At 46.1% G+C, this 18,635-nt stretch overlaps 1 protein-coding gene across 3 annotated transcripts in view; it reads left to right on the top strand.

The window, feature by feature from the left end:
* NDRG3 (NDRG family member 3) overlaps positions 1–13,685 on the top strand; it is an 86,267-nt gene extending 72,582 nt beyond the window's left edge. For all 3 annotated transcript variants that reach the window (XM_082858236.1, XM_082858234.1, XM_082858235.1), the window contains 7 exons: positions 1,638–1,741; positions 2,861–2,926; positions 3,047–3,098; positions 6,592–6,639; positions 9,660–9,695; positions 9,781–9,832; positions 12,103–13,685. In XM_082858236.1, coding sequence (XP_082714362.1) covers positions 1,638–1,741; positions 2,861–2,926; positions 3,047–3,098; positions 6,592–6,639; positions 9,660–9,695; positions 9,781–9,832; positions 12,103–12,284 — 540 coding nt within the window. In that variant the 3' untranslated portion in view covers positions 12,285–13,685. The remainder of the gene's footprint in view (positions 1–1,637; positions 1,742–2,860; positions 2,927–3,046; positions 3,099–6,591; positions 6,640–9,659; positions 9,696–9,780; positions 9,833–12,102) is intronic.
* Positions 13,686–18,635: the final 4,950 nt, after the last annotated feature.

Genomic DNA, 18,635 nt, shown 5'->3' with positions numbered 1-18,635 from the left:
TCTACAAGGCTTGCTGGTGGTGACCTTTACACACTGCTTTAGATTTACTCTCACTATCCCTGATACATTTCTTTTCTCCAGTGTAAACATTTTCTGTTCTGCTTAAAACTATTTACTGGGGTGTGTGTGTGTGTGTGTGTGTGTGTATACATATATGTACATATATGCTTATATACACAGAAACCTAGCAACTCGTTCTGGTGGCCTCCAAGAAGACCAGCAAAATAGGGACCAGTGGACAGTGGGTAGTGGAGAGGGAGATTCTCTTTTTACTGATAAACCATTTTGTTTCTCTTGAATTTTATACAGGGAATATAGCCAATATTTTATAATAACTTTAAATGGAATATAATCTATAAAAATTTTGAATCACTGTGTGGTACAACTGAAACTAATATTATATTATAAATCAATCCTACTTCAACAAAAAAGTATTGGTAATAAGAGTAAATAAATGATAAATTGACTTAATAAAGTATTATAAACGGAATGTAATATATAATTCTACAATGTATATATATATATATATATTTTTTTTTTTTTTTTTTTTTTTTTTTTTTGCGGTACGCGGGCCTCTCACTGTTGTGGCCTCTCCCGTTGCGGAGCACAGGCTCCGGACGCGCAGGCTCAGTGGCCATGGCTCATGGGCCCAGCCGCTCCATGGCATGTGGGATCTTCCCGGACCAGGGCACGATCCCGTGTCCCCTGCATCGGCAGGCGGACTCTCAACCACTGCGCCACCAGGGAAGCCCAACAATGTATATTATTAAATGATAGTATATAAATAGATATTATACCCATTATATTGATGAAGTTACAGATAAGTTAATTATGCAGATTTATGGCTAATAAGAGAAATGTTACTTTCCACTTATTTTATACTTTACAGTCCATATAACTTTTCTTATTTAATTTTTAAAACAGCCCTGGCAGGTAGCTGGTTATTATCTTTATTTTACAGACACTCTATTTTTATGAGAATGGCAGAACATGAATAAGACACAAATAAGGAAACTAGGCTTCCGAATGGTTAGGTAACCTAAGTTTCACATCTAGTACTTGAATCCAAGTTTAGTGCAGTTTCCTCTGTGCTGCAGAGAAGGGTGTTCAGAGCATATCCCCAAGTTTTTGTGCTTGATTTGGAGTTGATTACCGACCTTTTCCATCATAGATTCTTTGGTGCCCTCATTCAACACAGAATATGGCACTGAACCAGTCTGATACAAATAAGAAAGAAGCCAGGGCTTCCCTGGTGGCGCAGTGGTTGAGAGTCCGCCTGCCGATGCAGGGGACACGGGTTCGTGCCCCTGTCCGGGAAGATCCCACACGCCACTGAGTGGCTGGGCCCGTGAGCCATGGCCGCTGAGCCTGCACGTCCGGAGCCTGTGCTCCGCAACGAGAGAGGCCACAGCAGTGAAAGGCCTCTTTCACAGCAGTGAAAGGCGGACCGCAAAAAAAAAAAAAAAAAAAAAAGAAGCCATTCAGCCTACCAGTACATAAGTAGGCACCCCAGGCTCTGCCCCATCTCCCATCATGGGCAGGGAGCTTTGGCTTTGGGCATTGAGAATGCAAACCAAACAAGATAGACTTGTACTGTAGCTCAGAAGTTCACCTGTGTCTTCTTTTCATTGTTCTAGGAAGAGTTGCAGGCCAACCTGGACCTGATTCAAACCTACAGACTGCATATTGCCCAAGATATCAACCAAGAAAACCTGCAGCTCTTCCTGGGTTCCTATAATGGGTACAGTTGTTTCTGTTCCTTCACTTAAATGCAGACTAGGTCTAAGAAGATAAAGGATATTTAAGAGAGAAGGAGAAGAGGAAATAAACTACTTCTTCCAGTGTTGTGTGATGGGATTGCTTTCGTACTTTTCACCACAGTAGAAGGGGAAGGGCTTTCAGACAGAAATGAAGACAGCTTTCAAGAGCAATGCATGACTTGAAGGCTGTTTCAGGCATGTTCAACTACCAGTTGTACTTTTAAGATGTTTTGAGACCAGAAGTACCTAAAGTTATGTACACACACAAAACACACACATTGAGGTGGCACAGAAAGATGCGTGTAGAGGAGGCAAAGAATAGAAGTCTTGGGCCCCAATTCAGTCTCTCTGCTGGTGTCCTGTCATCACGCAGAAGTGACACATGGAGAGAAGCTTAATTCTTATCTTGGGACCAGCTTCTCCAAGGTGAAAATGTTAGCTCCTTCTAGCTTTCTGGGTACATGGAAAAAGATTAAGGAAATGGGTCAGCTGTAACTTACCCAGAGTCACACAGCCGGTCAGGAGCAAAGCCAGGGTTTGAACCCAGTCTCTCTAGCTCCTTCCTCTGTGTAACAAAGCCTCCTTACTTTTCGTTGAAATCAGAAAGGTTATTAAGTACCGCACTGAACTGTTAGTTACCAGGAGAATGTTCCCCCAAGAAAGTTCCCCTTGGACCTCCATGGCGGTCCAGCACTTAAAATTCTGTGCTCCCAATGCAGGGGGCACGGGTTGGATCCCTGGTCGGGGAAGATCCTGCATGCCACGTGGTGTGGCCAAAAAAAAAAAGAAAAAAGTTCCCCTTAAGAAATTATTCCTATAAACTAGTTGGAAAATTGAACACTTAAGACTTGAGGGTTTCAACAGCATTGCTATTGAGTTTTGAAGTTGCCTCCTTTTAGCATCCTGCAGAGTCCCTTTTTCCTGCTCTGTACCACTCAGGATGCCACTGAACAAAGTGCACAAGGGCCCCTTCCCTCATCTGTGTGAAAGAAAGGCAGTTTTCAGATTTCTTGATACATTTTGTTTTTCACAACCAGGAAGTAACCTGAGTTGCCATGATTTTACCTGAAAAGTGCATTGACTCCTTTGCGTTTCTCTAGACGCAGAGACCTGGAGATCGAAAGACCCATTCCGGGACAAAATGATAACAAATCAAAGACATTAAAGTAAGTCCCTCAGTCTCCCCCACTACGCTGCTCGACACCTTTGCCTGTCACAGGCAGAGTCATTTTCAGTGGAGTATATGTGCTGCCTGCTGAGTGTCCTCTTACTTTCCCTTTCCCCAGGTGTTCTACTTTATTGGTGGTAGGTGACAATTCACCTGCAGTTGAGGCTGTGGTAAGTATGTCCTGATGTTGTGAAGATGAATAAGATGAAATGCAATAAATTGTGTGTAACACACTCTGCTGACGCACTCGAAACAGTTGGTAGGTACTAGTTTTTGTGATTTCTCATTACACAGACCAGGGTTTGCACTTTGTTACCCAGTGTGGAGGAATAATTCCTCGTTGATCACTGTGTTTCATCAGAAGGGTTCAGGACTGCCCTTGAGTGCTTTGGGTGGTGGAGCTCGCTCTGTGGCAAGCAGGACAGGTAAAGGCCACGGGCTTATTGCCAGACTTCTGACAGCCTTGGCCTTCTGCAGCCACCACAGATATAGAAGGCTGCTGGGAGCCTGTACACTTGCCTGAAGCACGTAGCACACTGGCAAACAAAAGATGTGCTCATTGTAGAAAATTGATAAATAGGAGGACAGGAGGAGAAGTCATGATCCCATTACTCAAAGACAAGCCATTATGTTTTTCTTTACAATAGATGGGATGATATTAGCTATACAGTGTTTTGGGACCTCATGACTTAGCACTGTTGAGAGCGTTTTTCCATACTATAAAGTCAGTATATCTGTATAATAGTCTTATAAATATACCCTTGTTTAGGTAACCCCATTCTCCTGTTGATTATTCCTGATTTTGCACCATTAATAATGTTGCTGTTGAACATCCTTATAGACTCTTTGCTTGAATCTTTGATCATTTCCCTGGGATGAGATGGAAATAACGTGTCATAAACCTCTTTAAGGTTTTTAATACATTCTGCCAGTTTCCTTTCCAGAAAAGACATAACAGTGTGTTTCCACTGCCTATGTTTGAGCGCGCCTGTTTCACAGCATGCTGTTTAGCATTGGACTTTTAAATTTCATTAGTAGTTAATTTGATTAAAAATGGTACCCCACTGTTTTAATTTGCACTTCTGTATTTACAGATGAAGCTGACAGTTTTTCATAAGTCTGTTATCACTTGCTTGTCTTTCCCACAGCATATATAACTTAAGTATCTGCGTGAAATTATCTGGTTTTCTTTGGCCTACTTCACTTCTACCCTATTTAGAGCAAAACATTAGGAAGTAAAGCTTTTAGAAAGGGAATCTAATAATTAATCAGAGATGCAGACATAGATGAGAAGCTTGGTGGGCAGGGGGAGTGTTGGTAGGGTGAGATAGGTATGACAATAGAATATATTCACACTTCCCTGAATTACCCTGTAAAACATTCTGTGTCTAGTGTAAAATACATAGTGTGGCTTGAGCACAGAGGCGAATAACTCTCAACTCAAAAAAAAAAAATCCCCAAAGGTAATAAAGTTATAGTGAAGATCTCATCAAGAAGGAGTTTTGTAAAGGTCCATCTTTTTTGCCTAAAAAGGTAGAGATACATGCTACAAAGTATCAAAAACATTTTTTCATAAACAATGTGTTTATGAAAATAGTATCGTTTATAGAAAATACCCTTAATCAGAATTCTCTAATCATGCTGAGTTGCCTTTTGGAAATTACATGGACTTAAAGCAACATTACCAATTATTTTTGAAGATTGTGTAAGTTGGCCAATACAGATAAGATCTTTTTCTCTTTCTGATTTCCACACCTTCGGTGTTTATAGAGAAGAACTTCAGGAACCCCATCTGTACCACAAACTAGATGCTCTTCTAGACACATTCAAAACCAGCTCCCCTGCCCCAGAGCCTTTTATCCCATAAGTTGGTAGGGATTCAAGGGCTATATCCGTGCATGGAAGAGCAGGAAGAAACTCCACAAATTCTGGTCACTGTTGCTAGCTATTCTTGCTCACATATTCATTCAGCATCATATTTTGAGCATCTCCTATTCTCGCGATGCTGTGGAGAATACAAAAATGAATAAGACGGAGTCTCTGCACTTGGAGCTGGGGAGAGAGTAGACATGTAAAAAACCAACTGTTGTTCTTGGCCTACCAGAAACGGAGACTTCTTATAAAGTTACAGAAATTACAAAGTGATGAACCAAGGAAAGCATGCTTTATTATATTAAGTACAGACTTGGGAGTTCATTCTTCCAGAAAATATTTATTGTATGTCTACTGTGTTCTCAGCACGGTGCCTGGCAGTTAGGGATCCGGTTTTTACATTCTGCCCTTTAGAGCACCTTCTATAGTAAGTAAACGGGTACATTTGTTTGTCACTGCCTGCGTTGTCATTTGTGTAGAGCAAAAACCTTGATTTGGTGATTCTGGCTTTTAGATCATCCTGTGATTTTAGAAGAGTTTTGAATACCTACCCATCAGCAATCCCCAGAGTAAACTTTCAGCTGTGTTACTGGTTCTTGCCTGGGTAATTTTAATAACTCTCTAACTGGCTCGCTGCCTCTGCAGTCTGTCTTACAGGCCACTGCTGGTTATTTTCCTAAAACAACTCACATCCTGTCACCCCAGAAACCCTCTGTGGCTTTTTGCCTTCCACAGTCAGTTCAAGTCTTTCCAGCCTCTCCCCACAGTGCACCCTCACGCCATGCTTGTCTCTGTAACCCCACACATGCTCTGCATACTCACTTCGCAACCCCTGGGTCTTTGCTTATGCTTTCCTCCTGACTCTGGAAGCCTTCAAATGCCCGCCCCTTCTTACTCTAGCTATAGAAATTCTACTCATTCTTCTATTCTCACTCAGCTCAGAAGTGAAATTTTCAAGTGATCTCATTCTGCCTCATATTATATTATTACATTTCTCATTCTGCCTCATATTACATTATTACATTTCCACCCCACTAGCTTTTCCACGCTCTTAGCACAGTGTTTTATATGTGTGCTTGGGCAAGCATGTGTAAAGAAGAGATCCAGTTAATCAGGTTAACCATAAAACACTGTTGAACCTGGAGATTATCTCCCCAGAACATTTTCTTTGAGGTCCCTGCCTTTGTGGATACAAAGGTATGAGATACGATACAGGTAAATGTACAAGGTTGTAATTCTTAATTGTAATGGCTACAGTGAGAGAAAAACCATAGAGAGTTCAACTTTACATGGGATAGCCAAAGATCTTGGGGCAGAAGAGAATCAGGGTGTAAGGAGTGGCAAACCCACTGCATCCAGGGCACGGGAAAGGGGTGAGAAATGGGCAGGGGAGGGGTATAAGGGCCAGTCATAAGGGCCGGTTGTGCTGGGAAATCAAGACCCCAGCAGGTGAGGGCCACGGTCCAGTTCACTTTTTAAAGTAGGTAACTTGTCCCCATGTTATGTAGTGAGTAGGAGGAATTAGATTCAACATGTAGTCCTTTAAAGACTCTACTTGTAATGGATTCAGAAAATGAACTTTGCCAGATTTTTAGATCTACTAAGAAACATAAGATATAAAGTACTTCATATAAACATGTCTCCCACTTTGTATTTTGGTAATTTGGCTGATTCAGCCGTCTCCAAATGAGCCATTGATCTTGGAAGATCATTCTCATGCCAAGCTATTTCTTATTTTTCTAGCAGTTCATAAAATTGTCTCTCTCTCTCTCTCTCTCTCTGTTTTTTAAGGTTGAATGCAATTCTCGCCTGAATCCTGTAAATACAACTTTGCTAAAGGTAATGTGTCTTCTTTCCTCATTGCCAACCATGAGTGAGTAAATTATACGTGGTTCAAATTACTTTATTTCTGGAATAGTTGCCCAGAAAGAAGGAAAGCTTCTCTTTCTCTGTCTGATTCTCTCATTCTCTTAAAAAAAATTTCTTTTCCTGAATATATTCTCATTGTAGAAAATTGGAAAATAGGAAAAAAAAGGAAATATAAAAAAAGAATAAAATAAAAATTACCCTAATCCTGCCCCCCAAAGGGGTAACCTTCTGGTAAAAACATCAGTCTTTTTCCTATACATTTTTACATCATTAAGATCATAGGCTGTTTCTAGCCCTGTGTCTGTTTTCCTCAACTTTTTGACATATAAACATCTTCCCGTGTCATTAAAAACGTCACAAGCATTATTTAATATTGTTTTGAGAAATTAGGTAATGAATGGAAATTCTTTACCTGCTAAATCCCCTTGTATGGATAAGGAAGCTTCTAGTAACATTCTCATGATAAGGGTAGATGCATTTTTTCTTTCTCTTAGGGCAAATAGAGAGTAACTCTTGTACTGAATTTCTAGGGTTAATATCAAGCTTCTCCCCGTTTTGACTGTACCCCAGGCTCACATTTTCTAGAGCCTCTAATGACATATTTAAGGGCCTGACCTCCTGCTTTGAATTTGGGTTACCGTAGATTTAAGTACTGATCTTATGCTTCTGACTGTTACTTTCTCAGCCTGAAAGACCTCTGCTTTCTTCCCTTTCTCTTTGAAGTGAGATTAAAAGGGAAGTGCTGCCACCAGAAGCAGCCCATAGTTCCTGGAAATATAACATGAGGTTAATGCTCTGAGGTGACAAAACTCAGAGTGTTCTGGGGTCCGGGTGATCGGTGAACTAGTCTAAAATACGAATTTTTTTTTTTTAAAGCATGTGGTTTCAAATTAGCTTTCGTTGCATGTTTGAATCAGTTTTCCAAAAGCGCAAAACAACTTTACAGTAGCCATAGATGTGCTTATTTCTGGGCAAAAATGCCCATCCACAGCAGCGTGATGGAACTGATTCTCTGTTTGAGAGAGAAAGCTTGGAAACAGTCTTTCCCAGTATTCTCTCTGCATACGGGAACTGTTTCACAGTTCTAATCAGACCTTGACTCCTAACCTTCATGAAAATACAGTCTGGGCCAGTTAGGTCTATTTGATACTTATTCAGGTTAAATATTTGTTCCTGGGCTTCCCTGGTGGCGCAGTGGTTGAGAGTCCGCCTGCCAATGCAGGGGACACGGGTTCATGCCCCGGTCCAGGAAGATCCCACATGCCGCGGAGCGGCTGGGCCCGTGAGCCATGGCTGCTGAGCCTGTGCGTCCGGAGCCTGTGCTCTGCAACGGGAGAGGCCACAGTGGTGAGAGGCCCGTGTACCGGAAAAAAAAAAAAAAATTTGTTCCTGATCTTACATGTAGAATTTTCAGGGAACTGACTGTTCCTTATTAACCTCAAATTCCTGTGTCTCCTGTGGCATCCCATCTGCTGAATAACAGTCCACCCTCAAAGAAAGTTTTCATGTTAGTGAAGGGAGACCATGAGGTTCATGTCTCTTTTTAAAAAAATGCCAGTCAGCCTGAATAGGCTACTATCTGAGTATGGAATGCATAACAGCTGGAAGGAGGAGGGTGGCCTCGTGGCTGGCCGTCATGCCCTAGAAGCAGTGTTCTCTGCGGATTGGCAGAATATGCATCACCTGGCTTGTTAGAAATGCAAGTTCTTGAGACCTGCTCCAAAGCTATTAAATAAGAATCTCTAGAGACTTCCCTGGTGGTCCAGCGGTTAGGACTCCGGGCTCCCAATGCAGGGCGCCCAGGTTTGATCCCTGGTCAGGGAACTAGATCCCACATGCCGCAACTAAAAGATCCCACATGCTGCAGCTAAAAAACCCGCACGCCACAACTAAAGATCCTGCACGCCACATCTAAAGATCCTGCACGGGGCAATGAAGATCCCACGCGCCGCAAAATAAATAAATATTTAAAAAAAAAAAAGAATCTCTAGGGCAGGAATTCAAGAATCTGAGTTTTAACAAGTCTTCCTGGTAATTTCCAATGCATGCTAATAAAACTCTACTCTAGAAATCTTTGCACAGGTGAGAATAACCAACTGTAAAGATTTATGAAGTGAGAGACAGCCTTACCAAATCCAACTATGAAATGAAAGTGGCTGACCAAGTAGGTTGGCTGAATTCAGCCTCAGTGCCTGATTGGAGACATCCTGTTAATCATGAAATGAAGACAATGTAGAGTTGAGACAGAACCTTAAAAGTGTGGTACCCTGAGAAGTTAGGATCACACTGTTTGAGGTCTCTGAAAGTAACATTCTCCAGGTGGAGGCAGAACCATGGTTGAAGGTAGCGGTTAACTTCACTATGACCCAAATGGAAAATTCCCGACATGGGCCTGAAAGTTAGGCCCTGCATTACTGATTAATAAATGTTGAATAATCTTTCAAAATTACATCCAAGGTTATTGCTAGGATTTAAGTCTTTGTGTAAGAGTGCATTGAGGGGGACTTCCCTGGTGGTGCAGTGGTTAAGAATCCGCTTGCCAGTGCAGGGGACACGGGTTCAAGCCCTGGTCCGGGAAGATCCCACATGCCGCGGAGCACCTAAGCCTGTGCGCCACAACTACTGAGCCTGTGCTCTAGAGCCTGCAAGCCACAACTACTGAGCCCACGTGCCACAACTACTGAAACCCACACGCCTAGAGCTCGTGCCCCACAGTGAGAAGCAAGCACACTGCAGCGAAGAGTAGCCCCCGCTCGCCGCAACTAGAGAAAGCCTGCATGCAGCTGCGAAGACCCAACACAGCCAAAAATAAATAAATTTATTTAAAAAAAAAAAAGAGTGCATTGAGGAGATGGACACTTGGATGTAGTTAAACATTAAGTTAAGGAACCTAAAATTTGATCCTGTCCTGTTTGAAAGGACCCATGGATATTCAGAGCATTTCCCTTAAGCGTAAGTCTCAGCTGACTTACATATTTTTCCTCTTCTAGATGGCAGACTGTGGTGGACTCCCCCAAGTAGTTCAGGTAAGGAGATTTTTTTAAAAGCACCCATTTGATTCCAGCTCTCTGACTGTGCAAGGATTAATGCCTTCTTATTTTGTCCCCCTAGCCCGGGAAGCTCACCGAGGCCTTCAAGTACTTTTTGCAGGGAATGGGCTACAGTGAGTAGTACACAACTTTCTATTCTACCAAAGATTTATTGATAATGGGGTCATTTTGGCGTCTGATGAGTACTCAATTCTCAGGGCTTAACCTCTGTGCTAGCCAGCCTGAAATCAAGTAGAAACCAAAATGTTTATGGAACATTCATCTGTGCATATATATAAAGATGAGCTAATGCTTATTAAGCACTTACTTTGTGCCAGGCACTCTATATTCTTAACCTTGAGAGGTAAGTTCTGTTATTAGTCCCATTTTATAGAAAATGAAACTGAGGCTCAAAGAGGCTAAGCACCTTTCCCAGGGTAACAATTCAGCTGCAGAGCCATGCTTCAGACCCTGCCAGTCTGACTCCAGAGCCCACATTTTCAACCACTGAAGCTTAGCCAGACCTAGCTATGAATCTGAAGTTGTTATTTGCATCTGAACTCAGCTGGCTAATGACTCCTGGACTAGAGAGACAAAGTGGAGACTCCAGATGAAAAGGAGTTAAATCAGTTAAGTCTCCTCCACCACAGGAGATGAACTTGCAGAATATTTTAGAGTGAATCCAAGGATGTGTCCGTATCATGTGCCACTGTCCTGGTCTCTTGTATTGTGAGACCCCTGAGCTTTCTCATTTGTCACAGAATATCCACACTTGCTGCTTTCTTGGAGTTATAAAAAAGAAAACTCTTCTACCCAGGTACAGAGCTCTTTATCCAGTAGGGTGATTTTTCTCCTGTCTTCGGTATCAATGTGTTTAATGACGATTGGGCAGCTGCTCCGGGCAGCAGCTGGGCCCCTGGGTACAGCCCTGTACCTGGCAGGCAGCTCGTGTATGTCTCGTCTAGAGTGGCTGTGTCATCCCCGTCTGTGAGCCACTACCAACCGAGCCCACACCCATATCCCTCTGGGAGGAGCAGAAGTCCCTCTCCTTTCCTAGGAAGCAGCTGTTCTGATCCAAGCAGGTTGGCTGTTCATAGTGAAGGAGAAAACCTTTGACTAGTTGAGAGAAGTAACATCTGAGATGTTACTGAAGCATCAGTTGGCCTCACCTCCTTTCTGGGGCCTTAAAATAAAACTTCACCCCTGGCTTAGAGTGTTCTGTCAGTGTCTGCTAGGCAGCCAAGGTTGCCACTTGGCACTGTCGGGTCACTAACCTGCCTTTTCCTGTGTCCATCCTGCTTCCAGTCCCGTATGTGCAGCTCAGTCACCTGAGCACCGAGTCAGGTACCTTTCTCTATGCTGGCCCCTGCCCCTGCCTCCCAGCCATGCTCTCCTGGCTGCATTGGCTGCCCGCAGCATGTCCGTGGTTTTCCTGTGCAGTGAGAGCCCGATAGAACGTGGCTCGTTGTGCCCTGTGCGAGTTAGCCTGCAGGTCCCGCCCTGGTCCCCCCAGGAGTAAAGGAGCGGGTTGTAACAGCCAGGGTCACAGCGGCAGCTGAAACTTTATAGGCAGGACCCCTCCACCACCACCAACCTACTTACTGATCCTTGAGTTAACCCCCAGACACTGGATTCTCAATTAGGAGCGTCAGAGCCTGTGCCTGGAGAACTGCAGGTGATGGCATCTTCGGACCCCTGCGTTGAAATGGCAGCTGGGGGAGTGGCTCGTGTCTCAGAAAGATAGGCAGGGGGGGTATGCCAGGTAAGGCCCTTTCCTGGCCAAGCTGGAGGGACCTTACAGACAAAGCAGTGGCAGTAGGCAGGAGTCTGAGTTAAACAGCCACCTCCCATGCCCTTGCTCACAGGCAGCCTGTACCTCACCCCCTGTGCAGAGACAAGCCCGCCTGCCCTCCCTACACCTCATCTTCCTACACGTCTCCTCCCCAGGTAGCAAGGGTCGCCTGTGGACACGGATGGTAGTCTTGTTGTATCGGGCTTGCACTGTGTTTGTGAAACACCTTCATCCTTGTGTGGTGTGGTTCGTCTTTCTTTGGTTTAGTCTTGCATGCACTGCAGGTTTTGGTTACCTACTTGGGTTCCCAAAGCCTCCTTCCTAATCACCTTATGAATGGCATGGGCATAGCTAAGAGGCTATACTCTGGACTTATTGTTCTGCTGTGGACTAGAATCAGCTGAGATTCCAGCCAGAACCAGAGGATTAAAGCAGCCTTGCCTAGAGCCCCTCGCCCAGAGCCAGTAATGCAAAGTGGGGATGGCTATGTCTTGTCCTGGTGTCACCTTAAATGGGTTGGGAAAGCGAAATGTAAAGCTTTTGGTGAAACTTCTAGATTAGCTGAGTTTAACCAGGGCTCCCTCCTATAGTCCTCTTGGTTCTTTCTTACAGTCCCATCTGCCAGCATGACCCGGCTCGCCCGATCACGGACCCACTCCACCTCAAGTAGCATCGGCTCTGGAGAAAGTGCCTTCAGCCGATCTGTCACCAGCAATCAGTCAGATGGAGCTCAAGAATCCTCTGAGTCTCCTGATGTTCTGGACAGACACCAGACCATGGAGGTGTCCTGCTAAGCAGATGCTCCTCCCCTGGACCATGCAAGTCCATCCTCCTTCAGACAGCCACTCCATAATATAACCCTTCATCCAGCAAACTGGCATCTATCTATCTTTAAGTCTTGCATGGCCACTGACTCTCTTTCTGGTATCCTGGATTAACCATCCTCTCTGCCTGCCCGCCCCCCTTTTTGTATGTACCGAGAACCACTTCCATGCCATTACTGTAGCATTCCAACACCTTCAGCTGATCAGATCTCCACATCTTCTCTTGCCAGCTTTTCCCTGTGCTTTCCCAACTGTGTAGCTAAGATTGTTTGATCCTGATGTATGTGTGTGAGCACGCGTGTCTGTGTTTGTGTGTGCATAGTTCTGTGATTTTAGACAGGCTTTCTTGTAGAGCTTCTGCAAAAAACAAAAAAAAAGGGACTCTTTTTTTGCATTTTCAGTGGTGTTTTTAGGGGAAATACGCAGAACAGGTTTCTAGGTTGGGTAGGCCATTGCATTCTCTTTCGCTTCCATATTGGTCAACAAGATCTGCAAAGTGACTTCAGGAGAGAGCAGTTCTGAGGAATGTGGAAGATCATAATTCCTGTTTGGATTGTTGACTGTGACCAACAGAAGGGAGCCTGTTACATAGAGAAGCAGGCCCCGGGTGGCCAGCCACCTTCTCCTCTCCGAATGAATTCACATATACTATTCTGTGAATAAAAGGGAGGGATATGTTCTCTTAGAAGCCCATGAATGATGAGGTTCTGATGCAACGTGGAGTTTTTCCCAAGGAGTGAGTGTGGCTTAATCACTGGACTTTTTCAGCACAGGAAGGGGAAAACGAAATCCCAGGCCTCTGCTCTGTCAGAACAAAACTGAGTCTCTGCAGTGTCTGATACCACATACCAGACGTCTGCAGGAAGCGCCGCCCAGGAGGAACACTCTCCACCCCTCGATTGCCCCAGAAGGGAGAGGTATAGCCTGAAAATTATGTAGATGATGAGGAAATGGCTGGGGAGAGAGGAACAGTATAGACTTGATTTCAGCAGACTTAATGGAAGCTAAATGAAAGTCAGATAGAACCCATTTCTCAGGAAGTTATTCGTGTGAACTCCCTTTTGTAGGAGGGAAGGGGCCAATCTGTAAGGGCAGCCTGTCCAGGTAGAATTTTGTTCAGTCCGCTGCTATGTGAGGGAGTCACAGCCACCCAGAGAGTATGACCAGGAGGAGGGTGAGAGCAGCTGCCACCCAGTAAGGGCCCAGCTTTGAGGGCATTGAGACGTTACATAGAGAAGGGTTGCACAGTCCTGACCTTAGGAAGGGGCTTTTCAGATGTAGCATTTGCTTTCTGCTGAGATACAGAACGCGTTACTCTGTCAGAGTACAACTTTTTACGGATGATGAAATAAAGCTGTATATGTCTCATTGTTACCCGGTGGCTGGTGTGACTTCTCTCAAGCCACTTCCTGGGGCTCGGGGGGGTACCGAGTGACTGCGTGTGGGCTCCGTGCTGGGCATCCTCACATACCTGATGATTATCCACCCAGCAGCACTGTCCGTTTAAAGTGAGGAAACCAAGACCCAGGATAAATAATTTGCCCGAGGTCATACCAGTAAGCCAGCCGAGATTGAACCCTGAGTCCATCTGACACGCCTATATTCCTCTCAAACCGAAAACCTGACCGTGAGAAGCCTGACCGTGAGGTGATGCGGGAGAAGCTGAGATCTCGGAAAGGCTGCATCTCAGCTCTGCCCTCTTTGCGCAGTTGCCACCTCCCACCCCTCATGTAGTAATCTGCAGCCACCTGCCAGGGCTCCTGCAACAGACCAGACTGTATTTCGCCAGAAGGGGCTGTCTTCATACCCACCAAGGACAATTTCAGGAGGCAGCCGTCTCAGGTCAGTTTTGAACAGTCCAGGGGCTGCGGCTACCACTACATCGAGGTTGCTGTGTCTGTGGCAGACGCTTGTAAAATGACTCGACCCTGCCCATCCTGGTAGAGGACAGGAAACAAATGCATGTGGGCCGATACAGGTGACCGTGCTGAGGTCCTTACAGAACAGGCAGAAGCAAGAGTTCCAGAGCTGGAGGTGGTCTCATGGGCACAGTTGCTCTACGAACCCACCTTGCTCCAGCTGCCTTGGCTACACATCGGCAGGGATGGTTGCCTGTTTCCCACCTTGGCTGTGTGCCTGGAGTCGGGCCCCAACTGGCTGGTCCTTACCACACTCATCCTCTTCTCATTTTCATTTCCTTTCTTCCTATTCAATATATTCCAAAAAAAAAAAAAAAAAAGTTGGGGTGCCTGCTTTGTGAGAGGCAAGGAAGTGGCCAGGTAGATGCTCCTACCCAAGGTGATTGTGTGAAGCTTTTTCATATAAATTTCGTATAAATTCCGGAATTCCATATAAATTCCATATAAATAAAAATCTCACCCAGTTCTCATGGCAACTCTGCAAAGTGGCAGTTGTGTTTTACAGACAAAGAACAGCTGAGGAAAGTTAAGTGATTTGGCCAAGGACACCCAGCTAGAAAAAGTTCCCAGTTCTTCCAAAATCGATGCATTTTCATATTTTATTAGCTACAGGCCACGCCCTTACACCTTCCTGAATGTTCCTCCTACTGAGCCAGTACGGTAGACCCTTTTCCAGTTTTGTGGATGAGAAAACAGGCCCAGAGGTAACCAATTTACAAATGGTCAAAAAACTAACAAAGCAGCAGATCTAGGCTTTAAACTCTCTAATTCTCAGGTGCCTCCCTGAGTGGAACGGGAGAGGATATGGTGGGATTTTTTTGAGACCATAGATGGTCATTCCCTACTTCCTCGTTCATGGGCCTCTCCTTAAGGCCAGTCCAAAAGTCTGCCTGTCAGATGAAAAGATGGACATCGCGGTGGTGTGGAGGCAAGAGCAGGAGGGTGGGCCTGTGATCAGTTCCCTCCCAGCCACAGGCCACATCCTTGAGTGGCCGTCACCCACCCTCACATCCTGGTTAGAACCTCCACTCTGGCTCCCTCAGCCCTCCACGCCATGTGCCGCAGGAGTTAAATCTCAAACCAGCCTTTCCCGGGAGAAAGGGAGAACCTGAGCCCAGGTGTGCTCAAGGCCCCAGAAAAGGCTGCATTGTCTGTGAAATAGCGGTTTCGCGTTAAAAGCATCTGTCTCCAGGATTGCTAAGCCCCTAATGGGGAGGCAGGGAATGGGTGGTTATTTAGATACTAATGAGCTGAGATTTTTATTAATTTAAATTCAAAAAAAATTTTGGTTTTTTGGCCACGCCACACGGCTTGTGGGATCTTAGTTCCCCAACCAGGGATGGAACCCGGGCCCTCAGCAGTGGAAGCGTGGAGTCCTAACTACTAGACCACCAGGGAATTCCCTAAATTTAAATTTTAATGACTGATTTAAACATACTAATCAAAGGGGGTTCTATCAGAGATTCTTTATCCTAGCCGAGTGGTTCTTAAGTTTAGGGTGTGCATCAGAATCACCTGGAGGGCTTGTGGAAACAGGTTGCTGGCCCCCTACCATGGAGTTTCTGATTGGGTAGATGAGAGGTGGAGCCTGAGAACTGGCATGTCTCACACATTTCCAGATGATGCTGAGGCTGCTGGCCTAGGGACCACACTTGCGGAACCACTGTCCAGGTCCTGCTACACAAAGCGTGGTTCCCAAACCAGCAACATGGGTATCGCCTGGGAGTTGTTAGCAATGCAGAATCTTGAACCCCACTGAACCAAAATCTGCTGTTTAACCAGATCCCCAGGGGATTCCTATACACATTAAAGGTTGGGACACTCCAAGGCAGTGCTTCCCATACTTGCTAGTCAAAGGAATCTCTTGGAGTGTTTAAGATTCAAATGTTGGGGCTGCTCCTCTGGTGACTTGGATTCAGAAGACATGGGGGAATCCCAGGAATCATACTAACAGGCCCCTCAGGTGATTGTAATAGACCAGGTAAGCATGGGAAACTCCTGCTCATTTAGCTTGGTTCTGTGTTCCTTGGATCAGACCAAGCCACACAGTCAGAGAGAAACCTCTCCCTCCAGGATCATGACGAGGCAGCTGCTTCTCCCCCATAAACAGGAACTTGGGGAAGGTGGCTCCTCGATGGTCTGTGATGCTGTCAGAGGAAACGGGTGGTTGTGAGAACCACAGAGCCTGCAGATGTGAGCTGGGAGCCCCAAGGACCCTGTGACAGAGCTTGAAGAGCCCTGGGCCTGCTTCCTGGCCTGGCTGTGCTTGGGAGGGCCAGCCAGTTGGAGGTCTCTAAGGAGCATGGGGCTCCTTTCCCATCCCCAGGGTACAGACTGCTGCCCACAGGCAGATGCCAAGCTCCCCAAAGCAATATCGAGAGCCTCTCCCTGAAGACTCCCAGGCTGAGAGGGTCCCGGGTGACCTAGGACGAAGGACATTGGCCGACTTCCAGAAGGGGCCCCCCAAAGCCCTAACCTCTTCAGCTAAAGCATGCGTCTTAGCCGAGCCCCTGCCCCAAGCCTCTGATGACAGGAAAACAGTAAGTATGCTTGCTTTTTGTTTTCCGACGGCCTTGGGACTGTGAGGAAGGATGGTCCCCTCAAGACTGGGAGTGGGCTTTACGGTTGGGACAGAGCGTCAGTGGATAAGAGGAGTCTAGATTATAAACTTCTGAAGGCACGTTCAGCTCTAGAGTCCACAATTCTTCTTAAAAGGGTGATCTTTCTCAGTTGAAAGGGAGGGAGGTCTCCTTTCAGCTCAATCCAAATTTACCACTTACACCGCCACAGAGAAATTATCTGCAGAAAATTATCTTCAGAAAAACACAAAAGACGCGGATTGTAGATGCAGCTGTGCACTAACCCGCTACGAACAGTGAGCACGAGGTTGCTCTCCCTGGGCCCCGGGCCTTGTTTTGAATGGCATTCGAACCCTGCCGACCTCTCAAAGGGTCAAGTACTGTGGTCAAAACACCAAATGTTCCACGTGCTGACCGCGGCTGCCTTTAATTCTTCGCTTCCGCCCATGCCTGGGTCCCCTAGAAAGTGCCTACCTAACATGTAGTAAGTTGTTCAGATACTTAGACAATTATGATTAGATTCTTAAAAGTTGGGGCCAGTACTATCCCTCTCTTCTAGGTCTGCCCACCCACGGTCTTCACTTTGCTCCTAGAAGGCCTCCTGACGTTGACGGGACCAGGTGAAGGGAGCTGGCAGCGTGCTGGGGGCTCTGCCGGCCTGAGCGCAGGGTTCTCCTGCCTCTCGGGCCCAGCCCCCGGCGCCACCTGCAGCGGGGAGAAGTCTCTGGGTTCAGTGTGGTTGGTGACTGTCTTGCTGAAGCAGGGGAAAGGAGACTAACCTCTGCTGAGCACACACTCCGTGCCAGGCCCCTCAGCTTCTCCTCACAACCCCTTCGAGTCAGTATTATCCCAGATTCACCAGTGAGACTCAGAGAAGTTACACGCTTTGCCTGAGGTCACACAGCTCGAGCTTGGTTGGTCTGAATCACTCGTGCTCCCCAGGAATGATCTCTCCCAGGGATTTTTTGGACCCCTGTCTGCCTAGTTAAGCACAGAGCATGTGCCCCATACCCAAGGGGAAAGGACTATTGAAAACCCGGCCTGAAGGGGTGCCTTGGCATTGAGGGAAGCAGAGACCCCGGGAGGCAGCAGCGCCATCTCGGGCTGCCAAGGCTTCAGGATCCCAAAGTCGGAGCAGGAAGTGGCTGCCGGGAGCCATTCCCTAATGGTGGGCCTGTTTTGTGTTAAAGAGCTCTCCTGTCCCGTGAATACGGAACTCCCCCGGGAGGCAGGAGCAAACATGCCGTCATCCGCATGTGGACGGCACGAGACTACAGACAGCTGTTCCATTCTCCAGGGCCGGATCCTTGCTCCTCAGACAGGAAGGCCCGTGCGGCCATGGGAGTCACTCCACCATCATGATGGACACCGTCCTCACCCAGGTGTGGGAAAAGGGCCAAAGGCAAGGATGGAGCCTGCTCTGTCCCTAAACTGGTATAATTATGCCTTGTGTCTAACGAAGAGACTGAAAACCGTCTGAAAGAATGAAACCATCTCCCTACAACATCTTAATACGTATAGTGTTTGAAAAAACCGGCATTACCCTGGAAACCTGGGAATTTAAATTATTCTAAGGATAAGACACCTGTCCAAAGAGCTAATAATCACTTCGTCCATTTAGATAATGTGTATCAAGTGCCTTCCGTGGGTGAAAATGCTGAGGAAATGGGCAGAGAGGTCCTTGTTCTCAACAAGCTATAGAATAATGGCTCATTAAACAAGCACCCAAGTATGTGAATAGTTAAAACTTGGGTAGAGCACAACAGGGAGCCCTGAGAGGGAGAAGAGGGAAGGTCCCCAGGCATGGCCTCGGGGGAAGTGCC

The sequence above is a fragment of the Leucopleurus acutus genome (assembly GCF_964270905.1).
Source record: "Leucopleurus acutus genome assembly, chromosome: 16".
Lineage (NCBI taxonomy): Eukaryota > Metazoa > Chordata > Mammalia > Artiodactyla > Delphinidae > Leucopleurus > Leucopleurus acutus.
The sequence above is the reverse complement of the archived record's forward strand: the minus strand, read 5'-3'. Positions and strand labels throughout refer to the sequence as shown.